This window comes from Tachypleus tridentatus, chromosome 3 (genome assembly GCF_004210375.1).
Source record: "Tachypleus tridentatus isolate NWPU-2018 chromosome 3, ASM421037v1, whole genome shotgun sequence".
NCBI lineage: Eukaryota > Metazoa > Arthropoda > Merostomata > Xiphosura > Limulidae > Tachypleus > Tachypleus tridentatus.
Window position 1 is genome coordinate 87,835,294 of NC_134827.1, and position 19,910 is coordinate 87,855,203.

Consider the following 19,910-nt stretch of genomic DNA (forward strand, 5'->3'; position numbering starts at 1 on the left):
GTCTTCCACTTACTACACGAAACTTGTAGATTCTTAATTATCCTGTAGTTCATTTCTCAGGGTGTAATAACGTTTCCTCTAGTAAAGAAATATCGAAATTAAAATATAGCTTACAACAATACAGTTATTAAGAATTCGTATTGATTTTAAGAACGATTTTCTATTATATCTTTGACCCTTCTAGTTTCTCGATGGTAAGTATGAGGGCGCATACCTCACAATTTGGGTATTGATACTCGCGGGAGGACTTCAAAGATAGCTTATTTTTGTAGCTTTACATTTAAACATTTTAATATCTTTCGCTGTAGTTAAAGAAAATCGATAACCTGAGATCTACTATCGACGTTATTAACTGTGATTTAAATATTTTTAATACAGTAAGGCTTTATATATGTTTTGCTGATGGTACCAGTATTATTTTTCTGGCAATGTTTCTTTCTTTTTTAGCAGGGAGAGTATGGTAGCGAGATTACAGATTTCTTAGGATGAGTATATCAAACAAGTTTATAACTAACTTCTAAGCCTGACGTAACAAGTTATTAAAGCCGTCTAGCGAGTTACTATTTTAGTTAATTTAAAAGCTGACGCATTTGGAATTTTGTATGTTTAGAGGCGTTTTGTTTGTGCACATTGTGGTAAGAAAAGATATATTTGCAAGACTTTAATATGTTAGTGTTAGCAAAAATTAGGAACTTATCGTATATATCTGTATTTGAAAGGGTGGGTTGAATTGATTAATGAGTAAAACACAACTGTTTCCGGAGTAGAAATATTTGGAATAATAATAATTAATATATAGGCAGCGTTACACTAGGGTTAGTTAACCTTTAACTAATAAAAATGATACAGTGACAGAAATTTAGTTGTAAATTACCGAAGTTAAGTTTTATATAAACAATTTCCCTGTTTCTGGCCCACGAAAATCGAATTATTTTGTGTATATTGATTTTTGCCTTTCTTATTAATTTGATTCCAGTTCTTTTTTTTTTTTAAATTTTAATGACTCAAGCTATATATTTAAAAGCTTATTTACTGAAACACAGTATAGATCATGAGCAATGTCTAATTTGAAGTACTGTATACAGGTTGGGGCTTCCTTTCTCAAAAGAACATTGACTTGTTGGAAAAGGTTCATAAAAGAGCCACTAGGATTATACCTGGGTTGGTGGGATTATCTATGAGGAAAGACTAAATAAAAACTCTAAGCTTGTTTTCATGGGAGAGGATTTGATTGAGGTGTTTAAGATGATTAAGGATATTGATAGTATAGATCCATCAAGCTATTTGTGTTTGCCAGTTAAAATAATAGGACAAGAGGCTATAAATACAAATTTTGGCAGCTAGGAGTTTTCTGGAGTTTAGAGATTATTGCTTTTGAAACAAGGAGGTAGACTTTTTGGAATGATCTGCCTCCAAGGGTGATGGAGGCAGAAAATTTAACTAAATTTAAGAAAATATTGTATCAGAACATGAGTAATAAGGGGTGTTACATTTAGGAGCTGGAAGGGACAACCTTGATAGGGTAATAAGATCCTGTTTATCTGTTTAAAATGTTGTCAATTTATAATAAAAGAGAAAGCCAATATGGATTCACTAAAGGAAATTATTGTTGTTTTTTTAGTATGTTACTTTATGTCTGGATGTGGACTTATTGTGTTGCCAAAAAGCTTTTAATAAGGTACTAAACAAAGGATTAACTAAGAAAATCAGTTCAGCTAATTGAACTGTAAAGTGGTTGGAAAAAAAAAAGTCATTAATGGAATATTGTCAACTGGATGTTTGTTACTAGTGGAGTGTCTTTGGGTTGGTTCTCGATATTTTACTTATGTAAGTTAACAATGTTTATAGAGGAATATTTAGTAAATTAGTTTCACTAAAAAAATTAAATCTATGAAGGTGTTGAGGTACACAACATATAGAAAATAAGATGCAATTTGGTCTTTCATGGCTGCCTCTTCAGACTTGCTCTTGAGAAGAGGAAAAAAAAAGTGTAAATTCATCTTTTATTTTCTAGGGAATTTTTTAATTCCCCTATTAGTTCTTTGAGACCTGTGTATGTGTGTGAATTTCACACACCTGTTATAAGGTTTGTTAAATAGTATGGGAAAACAACGAACTTCTGTAGAATTACTTTCAATAATTATGTAGTTTTTTTCCAGATAAAATATCTTATTTCTATATGTAATATTTATATAAATTTTCAAAGTTGAATTTTTGAAAAGGTATCATTGTAATATTTTGTTAAATAAAACAATAAAAACAGCTTTTGCTGTAATTTTAATAATTAATTTCCATCTCATTCTACAATATTTTAAGTTTTACATAAATTGTGTATTTTATAAAACTAAACTTGATCACTTTTTTGATTTGAAAAACAGTGTATTCTTGTTTTATGTTGTTTATATTATGTGGTATATAATAACTTTTTTATCATTTTAAAATTTTAAGTAAAGAATTTTTCTTATTGTTAGTTAAGAGATTTTGTATTGATATATATATATATTTCTTTTACATTTCTTTTTGATGCCTTTCTGTGCTCACTTTACTTGGTAAGGGCCAGGATAAACTGAATGCAGAAAAAAATAAGATGGCAAGAAAAGTATAGTATAGGAACAAAATACAGTAGTAGTTTTAAGGATGTAGGCCAAATTTTTACAGTGTAATGCCACATATATAAGAAATATGACTTCAGAACACTAGTTGGAGCAGGGGATTTTAGTTTAATAAGAATAACTTGAAATTTGTTAACTGTAGACAGTTGTGATGACAAATTTCTTTTAAATACAGACTTATAGGTTACACAATAGGGGTATAAGTACAAAAAACATTGATGGAAGAGAGTGGGATTTACATGTAAAATATTAGTTTGATCCTGTTTAAACTGAGGATATCAAAGAGAATAGCATGGAGATTGAATGTATTTGAGTTTCTTTTAGTGGACATAAGGGGAGAAGACTTAGTTGGAGTTTGTTTTAAACTATTAGATGAAACTGGTGAAAGTTATGATAAACTTTATATTAAGGTTTCAGAAATGTAGTACTTGCTTATGAAATTTTCTTTTTTTGCCCATGTTAAGAAACTTGAAATTGTTTTTTTTCAAAAAAAGAAGCTAGAAAGGGATCTGATGAAGCATTTAAGATTTTAAGGGAATTGATTGGATGGTTGGATTACTAAACTACCTTTATTCCAATATGATAGATTTTGTACATTTAGGGGATTTTAAAAGAAAATTTGATATTTTTAAATGATGAGGTTGGCTTTGAGTATTATTTTTTTTAAGGTATAGTTTAGTGTATGGGACAGCTTGTATGGATTAACAGGTCCTTTTTTTTCTTTAATTTTTGTGTAAGGAATAAAACCACAGTGGCCTTGTCATAGAAACAAAATTTGATACAGTCAAATGCAAAATGATTTAACTAAGCTTAACTAACCTTGTTGCATGTAACACATTCCTTGTCATAATTCAAATGAAGTATAAAGTAATAAAGCAAGCCTTTGCAAGTGGGGGAAAAAAATGTAGCAAATTTGTTCAAGAACCTTCTAAAACCCTGTCACCAAGCTGACCTTTCATAAACTTGTTAAATATTTTTTTGTTTGCTGTAACAAAAATATCTGACAAGGACAAATTAAAACTGTTATGATGTTCCTCTTGGAGAGCAATAAATGTCATAAAAACTTTGGGAACTCTTGGCACTGATGATTTCATTAAGAGTGAACTGAAATCAACTCAAAATCAGAATTAGCATCTAAAGCTCTTTTTATTTAAAAAAATAAATTATTAGAACTTCTGTTGATTGAATTTGAACTCTAAGTATTTTATTTTTTTAAGATGGAAATTGCTACCAGGTGAAATACCTCTGGTTGGCTGGAAATATTTAGGCATTAAAAATTAAACTGCAGATCTCCACTACTGATAATGTTAACTCTCTCTGTAACCAGTTGTTCTGTTGTAAAAACACAGTATATTTTCCAAATCTTAAGTTTGGGTCCCCTCATGATGGTATCTCTATATATTTTGTTTCTGTAAAATAAGTAATTGAGATATCTTGATGTATTTCTACAAGATAATCTTTCCTTCCTTGGAACCATCCTCACAGCTCTCCTCTGAAGTTTTTTCAATAAGAAAATGTGTTCTTTATAAATGAGGAGACCAAAGCTGTGCACATTGTAAGAACATTGGTTCCAGGTTATTAGTGAGGAGTTTATGAACATTGTGATTGTATCTTGGTACCTATTTTAAACACTAATTATAGCGCATTTCATTTACACTAGATAGAAAAAGCAAATAATTTAAAGGAGTACACTTAGTTGTGTTTCTGCCGGTACATTTAATATTCTGAGTTATTAACAATATATCCAGCACATTTCGAAATAAAAGGATAAATATATGTACTGTTGTAAGCTGAATAACGACATGAATGCTATGGCTTGAAGACAGATATATCATTTTATCTTGCATATAGGTTTTAGTATAAAATTGTTACTGATAAATGAGGAAACATCTGAAATTGGAATTTAACAAATGATTTTTAGAAAATCTTAATTTTACTAATTTGTCAGTTCCTATAAAAGATCAGATTTCATTAAGCTTCAAGTATTGATATTTAGTAACTAGAGATTACCTTAACAATTAGAATGTTTGCTCTTACCATAGTCATCATGTTTTTATACATAAAAGAGGAATGGGTAGGATATATTGCCATTTCTTTCTATTTTATTTTGTAGTTTTTTCATCATGTTGTTGAAACATACAGGTTCAATGACATTGTTTTTAAACTATACTTTTTTAAATATGGTTTCCTGTATGAAAGTGGGACAACAGAAATTGTCCTTAAAATCTTATGAGTGTACTTACAGTGGTCAACCTTTGATACTTACTTTGATTATCATAAAAATTTAAGAGCCATTATTAATTTTTATGATCGTATAAGAAACTTTAATGTTTCTCAAATCTGAACATACCAATAATTGCTAATCAATCATTTTTACTCCAATAAAGGAAAGAATAATCATAACAGTGGTGTCAGCTTATGCAACACACACATAATTATAGCAGTCAGTAATTAATAAATACTTAACCTTAAATTTAATTGACCCTTTCTCATTGGGTCACAGGTCAAGGCCATGTCATCACGTTTATTGACTTGTATTCAACATTTTATTGAACTACTATTTTATGAATTTATATCAATAAGTTTGGAATCAAATTGTATATTATAATTCAAACCTTAATATTGTATACAAGCTAATTTCTCAATTTAAAAGTAAATATTAAAAGAACACAAATACAGATTTTAGTGAGTCATGTAGTATGTTGAATGCAGCACTGTTTAAAATTAGATGTTTGTGATGTCAAAATACAAAGCTTATACTTTTGTACAAATTAAGAACTTGAATTACTAGTATTGACAAACTAGAATATAAAATAATGACCTTATATCTTTTTATTTTACTGAGGTATGGCTTATGTACTGAATCAAACATGGTTGCACTGTTTTACTTTCCCTTTTTTTTAAAAAAAAAGTTCCTGATATACACTTACTTCAATATGTGACATATGAATAATCAATCAAAAGTTTAAAATGTTCCCATAGTGGTGTTCTCAGCCATTTTAATCTGTGAAAAGGCTAACATTCTTTTGATCCAATGTTTCTATGAGGTAGGGTGTGTCTTTAGTCTGCTTAAAGTTTCATGTTTTTTTAAAATCTAAATATACCTTAGTTACCAAGCTTAATAAATTATAGTGGAATTCCATGGTATTAGTGTAATTATTTATGACTTTGATTATTCAGCTTTATACATAAAACTTTAAAAAATTTTGTTTGGTATCCCCCATGTGAGAAATTTTAAAAGGCTTAGCAACCTGTGTCCAGCAGCAACTGAGTTCAAAGGTTGTAGCTGGAAGAGATAATTGTTTGCTTTACTTCTTTATCTGTTTTTCTATATTTTAAGAAAAATAAGTTTAATAATTTATTTCTAAACAGTATTAATCTACATATATATATATATAAATATATAAATGTTTAATAATTGGAATGTTACTGTATATTATAAAATACTAGTCTACTAAAACACAGCCAACACGGAAAATTAAAGGTCAGTTTTATATTACTGGATATGTAACATGAATGCACATGCACTGCATCAATGCATATTACATAATGTTAGGTAGGTATGACTTTAACATCAATATAATAAATAAATAAATATATATATATATATATATAAAATGTTTTGAGACTTAAGCTACTTAGACTAAACATTTGTATTTTTTATGTTATAATACGTAGTCATTCTGGCATTAAAAAAGCATAATTTATATTTATTTCCTAATTATTTTATGATGCTTGCAATGCTGGTCAAATGACAGGCTCTACATGGAGTATAGAAAATAACATAAAATGTAAAGTCTTACTGAAAACAAACATTTGAAATATATTTAGGAGGTTCTAGAAATTACACAAATAATATTTGCGATTTTTGGGACAAAAAATAGTTTTATTTAATCATAACACAAAATCACTTTGCACTCAGACTATTAATGAAAGACTGTTTTCACAAACAAATCTTTATTTAAAATATTTCATTCAAAAATCTGTTTTTTTTTTGTATAGAAAATACATGTGATCTTTACCAAAAGTTTGCCAAAGTTTGTGAATATACACATACTGTGTGAAAAGTTATATTGCAAATACCTAACATACAAATGTGTAGATGAACTCCTGTGTATTAGAGTGAGCCCATACTGAAAGGATTAATGGTAGTTTTGTCATTATTGATACAAAAGAAATCTAAAATTTTTTAGATGTTCTAGATAACAATAAGGGAACTTTCTTTTTCTTTTATATATTTGAGAGAGAATTGTATAAAATATGTGGTAACTTTTAGATTAACTGTAGAATATAGTATCCCTGCTATTAACACTTTGGAATGCACTTGTTTTGGTAACTGAGGAAAGAGACAAATTTAGACACAAAACAATATTTGGTAACAGTTCACAATTTACAATAAATTATAATATGCTATTGGAAGTTACTGTGTGCTTTATAAAAAAAAAGTATTAATAAGAGCTGCTAAGTGAGGGTAACAAAACCTATTTTTAGTAGTACATGTACCTCCCTCCCCATAGATTAAACTAAAACATTAAATGAAAGTGAGCCAACTTTAAATAACAAAACACTATAAGACACTATCCAAATATTGGGAAAGCGCTAAGGCCCAGCTTGAATATCTCTATGAAACTAAATGCTTTAAACTATGCATGGAGCAACTGCTGCACATTACTTCATGATTAGCAGGAATGAACTCTGCCTTTATTCACTTAAAGCAAATGCAACTGAAACATTGAGGCACGCTGTAGTCTTATGAGCACTTTCTGTGAGTGAAAGTGAAAATATCACTTTTGCAATTTCTATACTATGCAAAAGCTTTAAAAGTTTTCATGTAAGAAACAAAAGAAAATGTTACACAAAAATACAGTGCAAGAGCTTTATTAGCTCATGCTTAAAGTTAAACACATTCCACCTTTACAGTATGAAAAATACACAAATCCTTATCTTTCAGCCCAAACACTGGCTTAAGTATATCAATAAACTTCAGCTTTTTGACACACAAAAGATAATGGTAAGCACATGTTATCTCAACTAGCTAGTGGAAGGGGTAGGTATTACTTGATTTGTTATAGACTAGAATAGCTCTGCGTAATTAAATTAAACTAGCTAGTAGAAGGTGCATACTAAGTGTATCATTACCCCAGCAGTCTAGAGGAAGATGCAATTGCTACTTGATTTGCTAGAGACAAGAATGGGTCTGCTTAATTAAATGTTTTCATTATTCTTGAAAGAAAACCATGTAAACAGGCTATGGTTTACACATAGTGCTAGCACACTAGTCAGGAATAGTAAAATTAGTAACTTGCTTGAGTGCCTCACTGTGTCTACATAGTGAACTATGAAAAACAACAATTTAAAAAAATTGCATTTTGTGTAAAGGCATGAAAAAAAGCACATGGTACATACCCTCACTATGAATGTCATACAGCAGTTATAGTAGAAGTGAAAGTGTGATATAATTTAGTTTGAATAAATATGTATCTTGTAAGGATATGCAAAAATATAATAGTCATTTTAAACTATTGTTTTCAGCTTGGTTTATTTGAGCACTTGAAAATAAGATTATTTTAAATATTACAGTGTAAGATAAGTCTTGCTATGTTTGCTCATGAGGATTTCAGTAAGATTAAAAGTGATTTAGACTTACCAAAACTATGGAAATGGGTATGTTTCTGAAATTGTTACAATGCGAAAAAAAAAAATATTTGTTAGTGCAATGAGTAAAGTATACATGTTATCCAATAAGCATATGTAAAATACATATTTGAAACTTTCTTTGCTTACAGATCACTTATGCAGCAAGACACTATTTTTTGATACATTTCCAACCAAAGGACAGCCCTGAGTCTTTGTACGTGTTTATTCAAAATAGTGGATGCCTTCAAAAAATTCCCTTGAAGTTTGTGAGAAATTAGTCCACAGTAATAACTATATGCATATTATTTCCAGTTTGTATGTAATTAGAAAACTTTATGAACACCTTTTGTTAGTTAAATATCAGCCTTATTTTAACTGATGTAGTTCTAAAAAGTGTGATAATGAGAAAACCATTACAGTGCTGAAAAATGAAGTATTTTCTAAATGTCTTTGGTTTCACCTTGATGTTTAGCTCTTTTGGAACTAGCTTTGGTGGTAAGTAGAGTTGCTTTTAAAACAGTTGTGATAAGAATACGTAACTAATTTTCAACTGTTAAAAAATTGCATGTTTTGAGTGTGTTATTAATTATCATACACACATAATCAATACCCATAATTGTAGGGTTTTTACATTTATAAATACTTTTTCCCAGTCAGAATGTAAACTGATAATTTGACAATTTCTTTAGCATATTCAAACCCTTTCTGTACAGTAAAAACTGAACTTTGTATAGATCTTCACACAATAAACATCTTGAAAGAAAACTGTTTCTTTCTACTTAAGGAAGTGTATTATAAAAGTGTTGCAGTAAGATTTTAAACTTAAATATATTTTCTAACACCATAATATGATTCCTAGTTGTAAGAATTTTAAGTACAACAGTTCTCTGTTGAAGGAATAATGGTGTGTGGTACAGCTTGTATTATTGAAGCACCTTGTAGAAACATTGTAAATGCTGAATACTGGAATTTTGTTAAGTCTTGTATTTTGTTTGTGTTGTACTTTTTAAATAAGAAATGTAGTTAACTCAAAAATGTTTAGACACACATTATTTCTGATTTAAATGTATTTTTATGTTCCATGTTATTAATGTTTTTAAACTTAAATGAACATATTTCTGCCTTACCAACACTTTTATCAAATTACAAGTATAACTGAAAAATTATGAATGTATGTTGTTTATTTAAAGAAACTTTAACTCTATAATCAGGAGTCAATCATAGTGAAATGAGTGGTTGCTTTGGCCATCATTTTATTCAGCCACTGTTGAAAAGTATTCAGATTTGATTTCCTTCCAACAAAAATGCAGTATTAGAACTATCAAACAATACAACTTTTCTGTTCATTGGCTCACATCCTTCAGATAAATGTTCATTTGTAAATGAATTCTCACCCCCACCTCATTTGTGTCATTTTGGGTGAAATACATTGATTTTTGCAAATTAATTTACCTATAAAAGACCTGTTTTAAGTGCTAAATTAGCAAGTGTTATACCTTCTGTACTTTTGCTCATACCTTCTTTGAATACGTTATGTAAGAATGTCCAAAAGTAATGTTTATGATAATCTCAAAATTGGAAGATTGATGTTTGTGTGAAATTCATACACAACAGATACAGAAACAGTGGTGTTCCTGTTAAAGTACCAGAAAGAAAGGTTGTTAAAAACATTAGAAGCCAGTCAGAAAAGGACAAAACAAAAACCTTTGAAGCAGGAGGAACATTAAGAATATGATATTCTGTTGATTTCATTGTAACTGCTTTCATTGCTTTAGTTCATTCAAGAACTGGCAGACGATTGATCTGACCTCAACCAATGAAAGTGATAAGAAACGTGCTAGGGATGTTTATTGTTGTGGCTACAAAGATTAAAATGGAGTGGATCTTTGAAAATACTTATCAGCACCAAAACAACATTTTGGGAGTGTTTTTTTTTTTTGAAGTAGTAGATTGAAACTGGAAACTAATGCATAGTTTTATATTAGAAATTCTTCTAGCAGACTTTTTCTTGTTCAAAGCTGCCACCAAACCATTGTAGTTCTTGTGTCATTATCTTATGATTTTATGGTTAAGTAATGAAACTTGTATTTGAAACACTTGGTCATTTATTTAATCAACAAAACTTTATGATTGAATGGCACATTCTTGAGCAAATAATGCTTGTTCAAAATGACTTGTTCCATGAGTCTGTTGCCTTATAATTAATAATGTCATCATTTACTAAACTCTTGTTAATACTGATAAATTTAAAACAGTAGTTGGTTTAAAAATTCATGAAGAATCAATAATAAAGTGATGCTATGAAATTTACCTTTTCAGTAGTCTTAATGTGACTTATTAACCTTGGCATTATAAATTAGAATATGCACTATTACAGTCAAACTTCCCACGAAGTTTCAGTTCAAGGTTACGTTATTATAAGTAGGCTGGTTTAAAATGATCATTTAGTGCATTATCAATCTTATTATGAAGTAATCTCCTACGAGCTACCTATCTTTAGCTCAGTTTATTGGCTTTAGGCATTATATATCTAACAATTAATATTTTTTAACTTTTTTTCGTGCATTTGAAGTTTTTTCTTATAATAGTTTCTTGATGCAGATACATATAGATGTATTGACATCCCTATTTCTTATGAAACACATCCTTTCTTACCACATGAACATTCTTCCAAAACCTATTTTGTATTCTCCTCCTCTGACATTGAGGTCCGTACAAAACAGTTTGCCTCTCAGTTAAATGATGGTGTTAGCATGCCTCATCCCCCACAGACCTTGGATCAGTCTGTCATTACTTATTATCATGCAAACTGTACTAATCTTGACTAACAACTGTTGAGTTCTGTTTCACCAACTTTTGGGGCAGGCTCTGAATTTCCTATCAGTTTAACCCCTTACCACTTTTCCCGACTACATCTTACCCTCACAACTCTTTTTGAAGTATTTTGCACTATTTAACTTGTATCAGAGGCTCTTCACAAAATTCTTAGGGATTTTCTGAGGACATTCTTTTCCTTCCTACTTTCAGGTTGACTCATTTGTCATCTCCAACTCTGGCATGACATAAGTGGCTTCTCTATTGGAACTTTCTTGGTAAGGATGGTGTCTTATTGAAGGTCTGTTTACCTATATTTTAATTCCAAGATTTACGTAAAGCCCCATTTTTGCTTCATCTTTGATATGATTCTGGAGTCTTTAAAATCTCAGGTGCCATTGGGACAACAACAGTTTACTCTTTCTCATCTGGTAGCTCATTTTTCTCATTTGGATCCAGTTATGACACCTGTTATGGTTTCCTGTCCTTCCCCTTCCCAGTCCTTACCTGTCCCTTTTTCTTGAGGTGCCACAGCTTATTGTTTTCTTTGACAACACACATGTTGTGAACAGTACTGGTGACTAACTGGTGGGTTCTGGTCTAGTAGGAGCTAGACTTATGGCCTTTTGCCATCATTGGCATCCTTTTATCAATGATGTTAAGGTTCTTCAAGTTTGGTCAGAAGGATTTAATATCTCATTTCTTGCCACACCTCTCTTGTTTCTTGTTCCTATTTTCTTCTTTCCACCTTGGAATCCCAGTATTTGTAAAAGGCAGTTCAGGACCTCACTCAACAGGCTAATGAACCTATTCCTTTTCAGTTACTTGTATTTTACTCTTGACTCTTTGTTGCTTCCCAGAAGACTGGGGACTGGAAGCCTGTCATAAATCTGTCCCACTTCAGTTGCTTTGTTCCCCTCCCACATTTAATCATAGAGTCCTATCTCAGTTTTTAGTGAGCTCTGTTTTTCCAGGTATGTTTATAACCAAGATTGATGTCTCCAATGCTTATCACAGTCTCATTCATATCTTTGGTTTGTCTGTCACAGGATGGTGTACTAGTTGTATCCTACCCTTCAGCCTAGCTTCTGTACCTTATGTTTTCTGTTGGATGGTCAGGGCTTTTGCTCTTCATCTTCATGCCTTGGGGGCTATATTTCCATTATTATACAGATGACTGGCTTATTCTGAACTGGAGCTGGTCAGTTATACTCATCACCTTCTTGAAGTGGTTGCTCAGGTTGGGTAGTTAATCACATTGCACAAGTCCTACCCAATACCTTGTCCATTTGGGTGTATTTAACAGCATTCATCCATACAAATGAAAAGCCTTATGACCTCCATGGTTGATGAATCAACTTCTACACCCATCTCTGTTCCTCCCATACATTCCAACAAACCCCAAGATCCACATCCTTTGGTTCCATATACAGGCATTTCTTCAGATACATCTTTTTCTCCCACCCCAAGATGCAAAACAATCATTCGTTTACGTCCTCAGTCACTGGAATCCCCTTCCAACAATGAAGACCTGCCCAATCGATCCAGGGCAGGATTCATGGAGGTCGATAGACCTCCTCTGAATAAGGACAGTAAGGAAAAAAGACAAGGTCGTAAACAGAAGGGTTCTCCAGCCACTTTGCTTTCACATCATTAAAAATGGCCAACTTGATACAATGGAACTGTTGAGGTTTACGTTCTAATCTGGATGACATCAAAACACTGATTGCTTCCTACCAACCTGTATATCTTTCCTCACAAGAAACATTTCTGAAACCTGCCGATACAGTCACCTTTCGGCAGTTTTCTCTGTACAGAAATGACAGGCTGTGTGATGGACAAGTACATGGAGGGGTGGCACTGTTGGTTGATCAGCATGTGCCCACCCTGTCTTTGTCACTCAACACACCCTTGGAAGCTGTAGCCATATGTGTTTCCCTGGGTAATACCATCACTGTTTGTTCTTTCTATCTGTCACCTGGAGAGACATGTGATCACTCAGACCTTGATACTCTTGTTGAACAGTTGCTGTCTCCCTTTCTTATCCTGGGGGACTTTAATGGACATCATCCCCTCTGGGGAAGTGCTGTTATTGATAGAGCGTAGGCTCTCTGATCACAACCTTTCTCTTTTCATTACTGGTCCTTCCACTTATTTTCATGCACCTAGTCAGTCCGTTACCGCTATTGATCTCTCAGTTTGCTCCCCTTTATTATTCTCCCATTTTTCATGGAAGGTTGACAGTAATCCACAAGGCAGTGATCATTTTCCTATACTTTTAAGAGAGACTGGCCATGGTTGATGCCACCCTACCCACGTGCCCCGGTGGAAGCTAGATCAGGCAGACTGGTCCACTTTCACTGCTCTCGCACAACTTGATCCTGCCATCGTCTGTCAGCCATTAATAGACGACTGTGTGGCAGCAGTAACTGACTTTATTATACAAGTGTATTACTAAACCCTCGACACGTTTTCCACTATATCCTCGTCCGTGGTGGAATCCTGCCTGCTACATGGCACGAAAGGCTCAAAAACAGGCCTGGGATACTTTTCATAGATATCCCACACTTTCAAACCGCATTGCTTTCCAACGGGCCCGTGCACATGCTAGGTGGGTAAGACGTCAAAGCAAGAAGGAATCTTGGATTAAGTTCACAACTAACATATCTTCTACCACCAGTTCCAAAGTCATATGGAACAGGGTTTGAGAGACAGTAGGCACAACAATTCTGTCCCCCTCTCGATCTTACTCTATCATGGCCAAAAGGTAGCTAATGTCCGGAGCATCACCGATACTCTAGGTGAATGCTTTTGCCAGGTATCTGGCACTTCTGCTTGTTCCTTCACCTTCTTGGCCATCAAGACTCGGGCAGAGCGTTTACCTCTTTCCTTTTGAACTGACTGTCTCTTTGACTATAATCGTCTCTTTGCTCTGGTGGAATTGACAATGGCCCTTCATCTGTATGGTAGTACATCTGTTGGACCTGATGATGTACACTATGACATAATGCGCCATCCATCTCCTGCTTCTTTTGATATTCTTCTAATTGTTTTTAACCGGATCTGGCAGGAGAATGTTTTTCTTAATGCCTGGTGCCAGGCTCTTATCTTACCTTTCTCTGAGCCTGGGAAAGATCCCAAGAGTCCTTCAAACCACCGTCCAATTGCTTTGACAAGCTGTCTCTGTAAGACCTTAGAGAGGATAGTTAATGCTCGTCTTGATTGGTTCCTCAAATCAAACAACCTCCTCTTGCCCACCCAATGTGGGTTCCGACGACAGCACTTCACCATGGACCACCTAATTTGACTTGAAACATCAATCAGATAAGCCTTTCTCAAATGACAACATCTTGTATCAATATTCTTTGACATTGAGAAGGCTTATGACACAACATGGAGGTATAGTGATTTGGGAGGCCTCCATGTATATGGGTTACGTGGCCATTTACTCATGTTTATTAAAAAAATTTTAACGGACAGGAGATTCCAAGTTCATGTGGGTTTGACACTTTCCTGTTCTTTTTTACAAGAACTTAGGGTCCCTCAGGGCTGTGTTTTGAGTGTCACACTTTTCATTATAAAGATTAATGCTATCACTGAACAACTCCCTTTCACTGTTGCAAACGGGCTCTATGTCAACAACTTTCACATCTTGTGTCAGTCGTCGAACGTGAGATATATTGAGCGGCAACTACAAACTGCCCTCGATCATGTACTGAAGTGGACCATGGCAAACAGCTTTAATTTCTCTCTCTCTAAAACAGTTTGCATGCACTTTTGCCACCAAAGGGGTATTCACCCTGATCCTGAACTCCGTATCGATGAAGTTTTGTTGCCTGTGGTTCCTGAGACCAAGTTCTTGGGGCTTATCTTTGACTGTAAGCTGACCTTTATACCACACTCAGCGCAGCTGCGGGTCAAATGCACAAGAGCACTGAACATCCTCCGTGTCCTCTCTACCATCAGTTGGGGAGCAGATCAATGTTCTACGTTAAAGATATATCATCTCTTATTCGATCGAAACTCGACTATGGATCAATGGTCTATGGCTCTGCCAGACCCTCTGCCTTAAAGATGCTGGACCCCATTCATCATCAAGGTTTTCAACTCTGCACTGGGGCTTTCTGCACATCCACAGTTTAGAGCTTATACATAGAATATTATGAACCTTCTTTGCACCTCTGCTGTTTGCAACTGTCTTTATTCTTCGAAACTTCTTTCCTTACCAAAGCATCCCACCTGGGGTTGCGTTTTCCTTCCTCAGTGGGCCATACATTTTCAGAACAGACGATCTGCCATTGCTCCTTTTGGCCTTCGCTTCCAGGCGCAATTAGATGAATTGGGTCTGTCCTTGGATAACATTGCAGAATCCACCGGTCAGCTCATCCTACAATTGCTTATTACAGTCTCCATATGTGACCTTTCTTTACGTCATCTGAGAAAAGTAGATACTTCTGATTGGAAGTACCCTCTTTTATTTACGGAACATCTTTCGAACAATCTTTCCATTCTAATTTATAAGGATAGTTCCAAATCAGGTGAGTCTGTGGGCTCTTACATGGTTTGTTGCGGTTTGTTGGTTGCATGCAGAATCCCCTCTACAGCTTATGTGTTCACTGCTGAACTGTATGCCATTTCTCTTACCCTGGATCATATTGAAGCTAAGCAGTACTCCAACTGCACTATTTATACTGACTCACTTAGTTCTCTACTGGCCCTGGAATCGCTTCACCTTGTCTCACACCCTGTTATCACTGATATTCAAAGCCGACTGCCCCATTTCTCATTAACATCTACTTCTATCCAGTTTTTTTGGATACCAGGCCACATTGGTATTCGCAGGAATGAGCTTGTAGATACAGCAGCTAAATCTATCTGCTCTGGTACTATCACCACTCTGCCTATTCCATACATGGACTATGGTCCTGTATTCAAGGCTCGACTCCGTGCCAGCTGACAGTCGACTTAGAGTGAGCAACACAAAAGCAAGCTTTTCCAAAGAAAACCCTATATTGGACTTTGGCTGTCTTGCTTCTGTAAAGATTAGAAGGAGGAAGTTCTAACTAGACTACGCATTGGTCACAGTTTTTTAACTCATCGTTTTCTTTTATCTGGAACTGATGCACCAATGTGTAGTTTGTGTAAGCCATATTTTACTTTCTTGCCATCGTTACAACTCTCAACGATGGCACTATTTTAAACATGTTCTGTCCAAAGGTTTGTCCATAACATTAGATAGTGCTATTGGTGACGGTGACACTGTCCACCTTGACAAAGTTTTCAGTTTTTTAATGGCTATTAATCTTTTTAATGTCGTTTAAGTGTTTCATATTTCTTCATTAAACCTTTTTTATTGTGGTTCCCTTTTAAAGTTCGATTTGAAATTAGAAAATGGCAGTAACATTAAATAACTCGACACCAGGACTGGAAAGGCCAACTTCATGTGACTAACACTGCTGTTTGAGCTACCCGTTAGTCATCGTGGCAAGTTATTATTACAATTTTGCTGCATGTCTTTTAACACTTTTATTACTTTACCCTTTTATAATGGCTGTAATGTCACATAACTCAGATTCAGGACTGGAAAGGCCAACTTCAGGTGTCTGATGGTGGTTCTTGTACTTATCTGTTAGTCTTCTTGGTGGGTTATGATAATTACCATTATGCTACAGAAAGTCCTTTATAACTGCTCTTTCTGTAATTTCTCTCTTAACATTGTAGACTGGATGTCAACATTGGTTTTATGCCATTATACTTTTAATTGCTGTTTTTTTTACCTTCATTTCCTTTTATGAATTTTACTATATTTACTTTTATCTTTTTACTGGACTTTTGGCACAGATAGCCTAGCTGCTTTGTGCCATAAAACACTAAATAAACCAACCAACCAGTGCACTGTATAGCTATGTTGACTTGGGCTTTCCATTCCGTATTCTTGCTCCTCAGTTTGGATTTCTGTATGTGGTAAGCAGACCTTGCAGAGAAGGTTCTGTACTTTTAGTTTACCTCCTTTGGGGTCTGAACATCCACTCATGTGTATGCTGTGCATGGTGACCCACAAAGGAGAGGAGAGGATACAGGTGGTTGAGTTATCCAACTCTAACACACCACTTTGGCTTTGAATTCCTGTAGACAGGCAGTCTTGGGGTGGCCGACCCTAGAGTCAGTTAGCTGGTCCACTTTGGCTAGGGTCAACCAAGTACCAGTGTTGGATGTTCTCAGTGGATGTTGTGGACATTGTGTCTGATGCTAGTGTTTGGGTATAGTGCTCACAAAACCCTGGTGTTGCTGCAGTGCCCTTGATAGCAATTTTGAAATTGTTATTTTTAAATCTGAAAGATTCTCGTTTATCAGAACAGTGAGCCACATCTCTCTGATAGAACATTTTTGTTTACCTTTTATGTGTTCTACACTTCGCAGGGTAAGGATCTAGTCTTCAAATCCACACTTATCCAAAGACAGAAAAGATGTAAGTTCTTTACTGAAATTTCCAAAGTCAAATTGTAATGGATCATGGAAAAATTCAAATATCTGTTTCAAATTTTTAAGTTCAGAGAAACGTGATTCAACTTTTTGAGATAGATTTTTGAGCCAGTGAGCCATCATGTTGCACAGAAAGTGCAAATTACACTGCCATAACAAAGTTTCAATTTCAGGGAAATTTTCAGTCTTACCTTTTTCAACAAGATACCCTTTTATTTGAGGAAATAAGGAAGTAAATCATTCCAAGACTTTTCCTCTGCTTTTCTTCAAAGACTTGAGAAACTGTCGATGGATGAGAGAACTTACACTTCTAATATAATTCACAATTTTTACAACAATGTTCATCAACTTTTTCAATTTATCACTTTTTGAGCACACTGAGCACACAAATTTTCTGATACAAAATACAATGGAAAGATAGCAGTGTGGACTTCACATTATTTTCAATTAAATGCTGCTTCAAAAGATAAACAAATCCTAATTTTGCTTAAGTCATGGTGGGAGCACCATCTGTTGTGACAGAAACCAGTTTTTTAAAATCCAGATTGAATTTTTTGGACATTTCCAGAAATTTTTCAAAGATGTTTTTTTTACAAGTTCAATCTCATAATCTACAAAGGCCAAGCATTTCTTTCCTCAGTTGAAGTTCTGAAGTTATATATCGAACCTAAAATATCAACTGTGCAGTGTCACTAACGTCTGTTAACTCAACTAGTGCTAAAAAAAATACTAACAGTCTTTTAGTTGCTCAAGCAACTGATTTTCTGTCTTATACCAACTCAAGCAATTGTTTTTCGACTTAATTGCAAATTACTTACCTTTTGAACAGTGTCATCTTTTATTTATGAATTATAATTCTCCAACAGAGTTTCAATGACCACAATCAATATTTCGTTTACTTGTTCAGCATCAGAAAATGATTTCTTTTATGAGCTAGAATCCAAGCTACTTTATAGCTAGCTAATGAAACTAGTTCTATCTGTGATAAAAATCTTTTTAGGCCTCCCTATTGTTCATGAAGTTGTGCTTTCAGACACATAACAATTGTTAAAGTGTTGATTAAGGTTGTATAATTTACTATTTCTAAAAACTCTGTTACACAAAAGACAAACTGGCTTATTATTTGCTTCAATCACTGCAAATTTCAATTCCCAACTTTAATTAAATTCTTGTTTCACATTTTTTCAGTCATGCAACATTTTCTTTTCAGCAGTAATGCCAGAATTAATTAAATTGTCTTTATTTTCTGAGTGTTCACCATCATCTGGATTATTTAGTTTTTGAATTATCCACTTATCCATATTATGGGATTAAAAACAAAATATATTTAAACACTTGAAGGTTGCACAATAAAAATATGTTTGCAAGCACATGCAAAATAGTACACGCTCGATAACAAACATCTAAACCAGACTGATGTTACAAAATGGGTGGAGTCTGTGGCAGCGATAAAGTGCTTGACATTAGCAATGACATGAGGCAGTGCAGTTGATGATGATCAAATTTGAATAAAAAATGGATGATGGAAAAAGTTGATTCCTAAACTTGAGCTGTTGTCCTCCCTTTTTTCAGTTTGGGAAGAATTCTGAGACTTCTTCAAACTACCAACTGATTGGTTTGATGAGCTGTATCTCTAATATCTTAGAGAGGACAGTTAATGCTCATCTTGTTTGGTTCCTCAAATCAAACAACCTCCTATCGCCTATCCAGTATGAGTTCTGATGACAGCAATCCAGTGTGAATCACCTGATTTGACTTGAAACATCAATCGGGAAACCTTTCTCAAGCAGTAATATCTTGTTTTTGTAATTTTTTACCTTGAGAAAACTTGTACTACTATGTGGAGGAATGGCATCATGAGAGACTTCACTCATGCAGGTTGTGTGGCCATTTGCCCATTTTTATAAATTATTTTTAATGTACTGGAGATTCCAAGTCAGTGTGGGTTTAAAACTTTCACATTCTTTCCTACAGGAACTTGAAGCCCCTCAGGGTTGTGTTTTGAATGCCAAACATTTCATTTCAAAGATTAATGCCTTCAGTGGACCACTCCCCCTGACAATTGCAATTGGTCTCTATGTCAATGACTTCCACATCTCATGTTAGTGGTTGAACATTAGTTTATTGAGTGGTAGCTAGAGATTGTCCTCAATCAGTTTTACCTTTTTTCACTCTAAAACCATTTGCATGCACTTCTGCTGCCAATGAGTTATTCACCCTGATTCTGAGCCCTGTCTTGGAGAAGCTGTGCTTCCCCTGGTCCCTGAGGAAATGTTCTTGGGGCTTATCTTTGATTATAAGCTGACCTTTATTCCACACATCAAGCAGCTATGTGTCAAGTGCACAAGGACACTGAACGTTTTC

At 34.1% G+C, this 19,910-nt stretch overlaps 1 protein-coding gene across 3 annotated transcripts in view; it reads left to right on the forward strand.

The window, feature by feature from the left end:
* Positions 1-358: 358 nt before the first annotated feature.
* The window catches only part of LOC143247420 (uncharacterized), a 44,848-nt gene continuing 25,296 nt past the window's right edge, over positions 359-19,910 (forward strand). Inside the window, exons 1-2 of one of the 3 annotated variants that reach the window (XM_076495485.1) lie at positions 359-377; positions 8,399-8,744. In XM_076495485.1, the coding sequence (XP_076351600.1) occupies positions 8,678-8,744 (67 nt within the window). In that variant the 5' untranslated portion in view covers positions 359-377; positions 8,399-8,677. Of the gene's footprint in view, positions 378-430; positions 636-1,806; positions 1,828-8,398; positions 8,745-19,910 lie in introns of those variants that run through there. The other 2 variants (XM_076495483.1, XM_076495484.1) reach the window with 2 other exon arrangements.